The sequence below is a fragment of the Pan paniscus genome, chromosome 3 (genome assembly GCF_029289425.2).
Source record: "Pan paniscus chromosome 3, NHGRI_mPanPan1-v2.0_pri, whole genome shotgun sequence".
NCBI lineage: Eukaryota > Metazoa > Chordata > Mammalia > Primates > Hominidae > Pan > Pan paniscus.
The window spans coordinates 67681134-67689951 of record NC_073252.2 but is presented as its reverse complement, the minus strand read 5'-3'; the positions used below and the strand labels follow the sequence as shown (position 1 = coordinate 67689951).

The 8818-nt window shown below is 35.5% G+C and overlaps 1 protein-coding gene across 1 annotated transcript; it reads right to left on the bottom strand.

Annotated features, from left to right (window-relative positions):
* Window positions 1-5994: 5994 nt before the first annotated feature.
* Window positions 5995-8295, bottom strand: LOC100985064 (small ribosomal subunit protein uS8-like). Its single transcript, XM_055111516.2, has one exon. The coding sequence runs from the start codon at window positions 6469-6471 to the stop codon at window positions 6043-6045; it is 429 nt and encodes a 142-aa protein (XP_054967491.1). The 5' UTR covers window positions 6472-8295; the 3' UTR covers window positions 5995-6042.
* Window positions 8296-8818: the final 523 nt, after the last annotated feature.

The following is an 8818-nucleotide window of genomic DNA, read 5'->3' as shown; positions in this document are numbered from 1 at the left end:
GTCAGTTGTTTTATAGTTTGCTTGAATCAGGAACCAGATATAATGCTTCCTGGGCATCCTGTTATCCCTTTTTTTCTTACTTTTTTGTTGTTGTTGAAGAAAACATGTTTGCTTTGTGGAGTTTATAACAATCTAGATTTTGCATCTTACCAGGTTTCACTTGTAGTGATTGTTTTCTGGTGAGAATCTTTTCCAGGTCATTTAGATGCCCATTGGCTTTATTCTCATACCTCCTAGAGATGTTGTACATTGCAATAATATTGTTATTGGTGGTTCATTCCATCTGCTTGTATTTTGGAGTCCATGGAGATACTTTATTATCCATTTTTGTTGTATTTGCTAGCTGTGAGGTTTTGTTTTGCTATCCAACTTTCTGTGTCTCTTTTTACGATATGATTTTGGAAACTCCAACTTTATGCCACTACAATAATCTCCTCAGAATTTTCTAGAAGAGTGGTGTGGGTTCTCTTTTTTTTTTTTTTTTTTTTTTTTTGAGGTTAGTCTTGCTCTGCCTCTCAGGCTGGAATGCAGTGGCGTGATCTTGGTTCACTGCAGCATTTGCCTCCCAGGTTCAAGTGATGCTCCTGCCTCAGCCTTCTAAGTAGCTGGGATTACAGCTGCCACCACCTGCTACTGTTTTGTATTTTTAGTACAGGCAGAGTTTCACCATGTTGGCCAGGCTGATCTGAAACTCCTGACCTCAAGTGATGCATGCACCTCACCTCCGAATCCCAAAGTGCTGGGATTACAGGCGTGAGCCACTGTGCCTGGCCTAGAGTGGTGTGCGGATTCTTAATTATCATAGATAGTGACAAGTGTCCCTCAATAAAGACTTGTTCATTGTATTCTCTCACATAGAGTTTATAAAAGTTTGTTTCCCTGAAACAGGTTCAATTTCCCCATAGAACTTATGTTTACAGATGGTTTTTGTTTTTATTGTTGTTTTTGTTTGCATAAACATAGAAATTGACCTTCCTGGTCAATTGAAACTTGCATTTGTCTTATCTGAATTCCCTCCTCAGGAAACCAACCCTCAGGCTTCCCAGATAGTATTAAGGAACTGAAATGCCTCTTCCTTGTCCGCTAATTCCTGCTTTTCTAACTGATCATCTGCTTCCTGTTGACCAACTCCTCTTTCTTCCCTCCCTAATTCCCATTTTCCTGCACATAGCTACATTCCTTCCTTACTATATAAACCTTCAATTATAGTCAGAGAACTGGGGAGATGGATTCAAGATTTATATTCCATCTCCTTAGCTGCAGCATCTGAATAAAGGCTTCTTCCCTTGTAATATTCGTTGTCTCAATTATTGGCTGGTCATGCAGTGAGTATTAGAACCCCAACCAAACCCTGGTGTTTGGGTAACATCCATGCATCATGACTCACATTCGATACTACCATTACTTTTCGTCTTTGGCAATCTAACCAATAAGCAATTATAAGTCAGGGCTTTACATGGACTTTCATGAATGCAACTTAAAAGAGAGGTAATCTGTCCTTTTTCCCAGATGTACTAGGCAATCTTGTATGTTTTCCTATGGATTTATGCTTTATATTCTTTGAACACATTCCTTACAGGTTAGTGGTCTTGTTTGTATTAATTTATTATTTTAATATACTAACAAGTTTATTTTTGGAATTTTAACATGGTAATTTATATGTGTCATTAAGTATTCATGTCTTTTGTTTTTTTTGTAAATATCCTGTTATTTAAACATCCTGTTATCCAAATATCCTTTTTCCCTAAATTATTTGAAATCCTATATTTACTACTCTTAAATTACCAAACTGTACTTAGATTGACTAATGGACATTCAATATTGAGTCACTGAACTGTGTGCCTATTCTTTTTCTATAAACATTCATTTAAAATTGTTACGGTTATAATATTTTGATATCTATCAGGACTGATATGGTTTGGCTGTGTCCCCACCCAAATCTCAACTTGAACTGTATCTCCCAGAATTCCCATGTGTTGTGGGAGGGACCCAGGGGGAGGTAATTGAATCATGGGGACTGGTCTTTCCCATGCTATTCTCATGATAGTGAATAAGTCTCATGAGATCTGATGGGTTTATCAGAGGTTTCTGCTTTTGCTTCTTCCTCATTTTCTCTTGCCGCCACCATGTAAGAAGTGCCTTTTACCTCCTGCCATGATTTTGAGACCTCCCCAGCCATGTGGAACTGTAAGTCCAATTAAAAAACTTTTTCTTCCCAGTCTCGGGTACGTCTTTATCAGCAGCATGAAAACAGACTAATACAAGGACTATATCCCTCTCAACAAACTTTCTTAATTTTTTCTTTTTACAAAATGAAATTCAGTTGTAATTTTCAGTTTCTAAGGGAGTAATTGGCTTGCCTGAGGTCATATAGCTAGTGGGGGTAGAAGCAGTATTTGAAATAAAATAGTCCTGGCTCCAAAATCTGTGCTCTATTTACATAGTTCTTATTTTTTAAAAATATAATTGTTTTCATAGAACAAGAAAAACAAATCTGTGTTGTGTTCTGTGTGCCAGATTCTGTGCTAACTGCTAAGGCTACAAAGATAAATTACTTTGTTTCTAGACTTGAGAGCTTATTGCCTTATATCCTATTGTTATCCTTTTTTATTTCCAATTTCCCTCCAGAAAATCATATATAAATCTTTATAAAACCTTTAAACCCATAAAAGTCATTTTTAATATCATAAATACATCAGTTGGGTACAAAGACAGTTTCTAAAATAATTATTGTTTGGATTCATTTTTATGGAGGAAGAGAAGAATGCTTAAAAAAAAAAATAAAAGCAAGGCTTAGATTTGAAAAAACAGAGTAAGTACAATCTCTTCTACAAAACAGTTGTATTTGTAGTTTACACATAAAGGTCTTAACGTTCCCTAATTCCTCTTTAGAGATTATTTGGTATACTGGAAAACATGGCTCTTGTTTCAAGTCCTTGCTCCTTATATTAGTTATTTGTTGCTGCACAACAAACTATCCCTAAACTTAGTGGCTTAAAACAAAAACATGTATTGTCTCATAGTTTGAGAATCCAGGTGAGGCTAGCCTGAGTGCTCCGGTTCAAGTTGCAATCAAGGTGTGGTTTAGGACTGCAGATGAAGAAAGGTTCAGCTGGAAAAAAAGTCCCCTTCCAAGCCCATTCACATGGTTGTTGGCAAAATTCAGTTGCTCGTGGTTGTCACACTAAAGACATCAGTTTCTCTGAGAGCCTCAGTTATTTACTGGCTATTGGTCAGAGGTTGCCGTCAATTTCTTGCCACTTGGGCCACTCTGCAGAGCAACTCACAGCATAACTGCTTGCCTCATCAGAGCAAACAAGCAAAAAGACAAGAGGGAGGTGTGCTAGCATGATGGCAATCACTAATCTAATCTTGGTAGTACCATCTAATCTAATCTTGGTAGTACCATCCCATCACCTTTGCTTTACTCAGTTCACTAAAAGTGGGTTACTAGGTTCATCCCAGATGCAAGTGAAGGTAGTTAGGAAAGGGCATGAATAACATGAGGGAAGAGTCATTACAGGCATCTTAGAAGTCTGCCTACAATTTTTCTCTCTGTACTGATTCTGCAACATTGGTTTATCTATGAAATAAAGGGTAGTCAAAGAAAAGAAACATATTTATCAATTATTATCAATAAAAGTAAATCTAGTTATGCATGGGATGCAGTATTTTCTTTATTTTTACTATTACTGATAGTATTTTTACTATTACTGATAATAACTAACATTTATTAGATACTATATGCCCAATATTAGGATAAATGGCATGCAAGTTTGATCTCATTTAGTATTCATATAAGATTGTTAGCGTAATTCTAAGAGTTAGGTAATACTATTTTCCCTTGTTACATTTGAGGAAGCTGAGGCAAAGAAAATCTAAGTAATTGTGCCAAACCATACAATTAGCAAAAACTAGTCAGCCTATCTCCAACTCTGTGACTGATACCTCTACAGCATGAAAAAAAAGTGTATATACATACAGGTATACATAAACATATATTTAAAAGACCTTTTCATAAACAGTGTAAAACAGTATACACACACATACACACACAGAGCCTTTGTCTAAATATTGTGAACTGGATACTCTCCAATTCACTTCTAGTAACAGATTTTGAGACCAAAATCATCTTCTAGGTAGACCTTTTGGGTATCTGAAGAAAAAAAAGCCAACTATGAGTTAACATCCACATAAACATCATGCAGTTAGGCTATGCTGCACATAAATTTTATAAGCCTACAGCAGTTATTACCCTGAACTGTGAAAAAGCCTGAACAGACACAAACTGTTTGCAGATAATTGTACTGACATTCGTACTTCATTACTTTTAATAGAACTGAATTTGCAGTGTTCATGCCAGGGTACATGAGCACTACCTTCAGGAGAAAGACATATCATACGTCCTTTTCTCAGTTGAATAGAATGCTTTAGTCAAGAGGTCACTTTGTGGCATGAAGGACATATTCGCTTAACTAAGAGACCAGCTTTAATTAAAATAAAAGAAGTTTTAAAAGGGTTTTAGAAGATTCTGTCCATCTAGCCTCGCTATAGGTAAAAATCATTAGATAATAGAAAGTCATCTTATAATGGAGCACTGTGTGCAAATTTGGTATTAATTCCATGTATTATGTATCGAACATCTACTAGGTAAGCTATTTTTCCAAATTGAGGAATAAAATATGGGACACACACACACACACACACACATAGATAGATAGATAGATAGATAGATAGATAGATAGATAGATAGATAGATATGTTGTCAAGAATTACTCTTGCATTCAATAAGTAATGAGATTAAGAAAATGTTAAAACATTTAGTAGGAAACATTTAATTAATAAAACTAAATAGTTAAATATAACACTCAGGCTCCTGCACCTACTGGTTTCTACAGGCCCTGAAACCAGCCCATTTTCTGTACCATGACTCTGCAGTCAGTCGTTCAAGTCAGTTCATTCAATGCACATCTGTTGAAAGAAAATAGGTTGTTTTGATGGCTATTTCCTCACTCATTCAACTAGTGATTTCCTATACTCCCCCTTCTTATAGTCTTTTCCTGACTAATGCTACCCCACACATTATTTTTACACATTTAAAAATTATAAAATATGGCCGGGTGCAGTGGCTCATGCCTGTAATCCCAGCACTTTGGGAGGCCGAGGTGGGCAGATCACCTGAGGTCAGGAGTTCGAGACCAGCCTGGCCAACATGGTGAAACCCCGTCTCTACTAAAAATATAAAAATTAGCTGGGCGTGGTGGCAGGTGCCTGTAATCCCAGCTATTCAGGGTGCTGAGGCAGGAGAATCACTTGAAACCGGAAGGCGGAGGTTGCCGTGAACCGAGGTCATGCCACTGCACTCCAGCCTGGACAACAAGAGCGAAATTCCATTTCAAAAAAAGAAAACAAAAGATAAAATATATCACACACTTGCATAAGAATCCCAAAATGTATAGTTTAAGGAATAATTGTAAAGCAGTCACACATTTATTTGATTTCATGTATTTATTTTTAAGTTCAGGGGTACATGTGCAGGTTTGTTACTTAGGTAAACTTGTTTCATGGCAGTTTGTTGTACAGATTATTTCATCACCCAGGTATTAAGTCTAGTATCTATTAGTTATTTTTTTAAAAATCTTCTCCCTCCTCCCACCCTTCACCCTGCTACAGGCCCTAGTGTGTGTTGTTCTCGTCTATGTATCCATGTATTCTCATCATTTAGATCTCACTAAATGAGAACATGTGGTATTTGGTTTTCTATTCCTGTGTTAGTTTGCTAAGGATAAGACCTCCAGCTCCATCCATGTCCCTGCAAAGACATGATCTTATTCTTTTTTATGGCTGCATAGTATTCCATGGTATATAGGTTCCACATTTTCTTCATCCTATTATTCCACATTTTCTTTATTCTATTATTGATGGGCATTTAGGTTGATTCCATGTCTTTGCTATTGTGAATAGTGTTGCAGTGAACATACAAGTGCATGTGTCTTTTTTTTTCCATGAGGCATTTTATTTGTAAATATATGTATTACATCCCTAGAAAAAGAATCCCAGGATTTTCCCTCCTGTGTGTTTTTGTCTTGCTTCTTCATGGTCTGTGATGCCAGCTGAGGTTGTCAGTATAATGAAACCAAACTGGTAGGATGGAAGCAGATTATTCTGCCATTTTTCTAGATCTTTGAGTTGCACATGAAATCTGGGGCTGATCACTCCACACTTGTTTAGCCTGTCTGTGAGGTACACAACCATTTTCCCAGCTCTGTGATCATCAGTGATTTCAAATTCGCCAATGTAACCATGCTTCATCACAGTGAGAAACCGGATGATGACTTCGGAGCACGGCCTAAGAAGCACCTGGCGTTTGCCTCTCTTCTTTGCATTGTTGATCCTTTTGAGAGCATCAGCCAGGACATTCGTGCGCACCATTGCGGCGGTGCAGAAAGATGGCGGAAAGAGCACGAGCATGTGTCTTTATAGTAGAATGATTTATATTTCTTTGGGTATATGCCCTGTAATGGGATTGCGGGGTCAAATGGTATTTCTGTCTTTAGGTCTTTGGGGAATCACTACATTGTCTTCCACGATGGCTGAACTAATTTACACTCCCACAAACAATGTATAAGCATTCCTTTCTCCATAACCTTGCCAGCATCTGTTACTTTTTTGACTTTATAATAATTGCCATTCTGACTCGTGTGAGATGGTATCTTATTGTGGTTTTGATTGGCATTTCTCTAATGATCAGTGACGTTCAGCTTTTTTTCATATGATTGTTGGCCACATATATGTTTTATTTTGAAAAGTGTGTGTTCATGTCCTTTGTCCACTTTTTTAATGGTGTTGTTTGTTTGCTTCTTGTAAATTTGTTTAAGTTACTTATAGATGCTGGACATAGATCTTTGCCAGATACATAGTTTGCAAAAATTTTCTCCCATTCCGTAGGTTGTCTGTATACTCTTTTTTTTTTTTTTTTTTTTTTTTTTTTTTTTTTTTTTTTTTTTTTTTTGCTGTGCAGAAGCTCTTTAGTTTAATTAGATCCCATTTGTCAATTTTTGCTTTTGTTGCAACTGCTTTTGGCATCTTTGTCAGCTGCAAACAGGGATATTTTGAGTCCCACTCTTCCTATTTGGATGCCCATTATTTCTTTCTCCTGCCTGATTGCCCCAGCCAGAACTTCTAATACTATGTTGAATCAGAGTGGTGAGGGAGGATATTTTTGTCTTGTGCCAGTTTTCAAGGGGGATGCCTCCAGCTTTTGTCCATTCAATATGATGTTGGCTGTGGGGTTGTCATATATGGCTCTTATTATTTTGAGGTATGTTTCTTCAATACCTAGTTTATTGAGAGTTTTTAGTTCACAATGGATGTCAAATTTTATCAAAAGCCTTTTCTGCATCTATTGAGATCATCAGGTGATTTTTATCTTTAGTTCTGCTTATGTGATGAATCAGATTTATTAATTTGCATATGTTGTACCAACCTTGCGTCCCAGGGATAAAGCCTACTTGATGGTGGTGGGCAAGCTTTTTGATGTGCTGCTGGATTCGGGCAAACACACATCTAAACAATACCAAGTTAGGAATTAGAAACTCACCAGTTAACTCGTAGACCTATTGTATGTTTCTTCTTGCTTTTACCCTTTCCTTTCAACTCTTATTTTTTTCTTTGCAGCATTATTATCTGTTTGCAAATATTTAAAATTATAATATTGTTTTTTCTTTTTTTTGAGTGGCATTACATTGAAATTATGTTGAATCCTTTGTTGACTTTATTTTTTGCTAAATTTCATGTTTATGAAAGCCATTTTATTGATGGGACTATCTATAGCTATTTTTTATTGTTGGAGAGCATTCTAGTTTGTCAACATACTACCATTTACTTATTCACTCTACTGTTAATGGATATTTGGATTATTTCAGTTTGGGGCTATAACATCAACGATGCTGTGAACATTATAGTACATTTTTTTATGTACATTTACAAAAATATCTAGGCTTTATTTATTTTAATTAGATAATGTCAAATTATTTTCAATATTACTGAATAATTTTAAACTATTTTCAAAAGTGAATGCACCTGCAGTGTATGAGTTTCTGCTGTCCCATATCCTCACCAACACTAATATTTTCTTATTCTTATTCTTATCAATTTTAGTTAGCTTGGTAACCAAGTACTGCTTTCTCATGTTATTTTTAGTTTGTATTATTTTATTTGTAATTAAGTTGAGTATATTTACATATGGCTATTGGGTCATTTGGATATTCATTTACATCGAATAGTTATTTTAGTCTTGGGACCATTTTATTTGTGTTCACTTTCTTTTTCTAATTTATTTATAGGAATTCTTTATATATTCAGGATCTGAGTTCTTAAATAAATGTGTTGAAAATATCTTGTGTCATTTTTGTAACTGTGTTTTTATTTAGTTTATAGTGACTTGATGAACAGATCTTCTATATTTTAATAGTCACATCACTGTTTTCTTTGCTTATGTATTATACACGTATAGCTAAGATGACAATACTCTCCAAACTGATCTAAAGATTCAATTAAATTTATGTCAAAATCCCAGTGATTTGTTTTACAGATTTTAACAAGCTGTTTCTAATATTCACATGGAAATGTTTAGCTTTCCAACCAAAACAAATTTTAAAAAGAACAAAATTGAAGAACTCAGACTTCCCAATTTTAAAACTTTCTACAAGGATAGTTATCAATATAATGTGATACTACCATAAGGACTGACATATAGATCAGTACACAGAATTGAAATTCCAGGAATAAATTTTTGCATTTACAATGAATTGGTTTT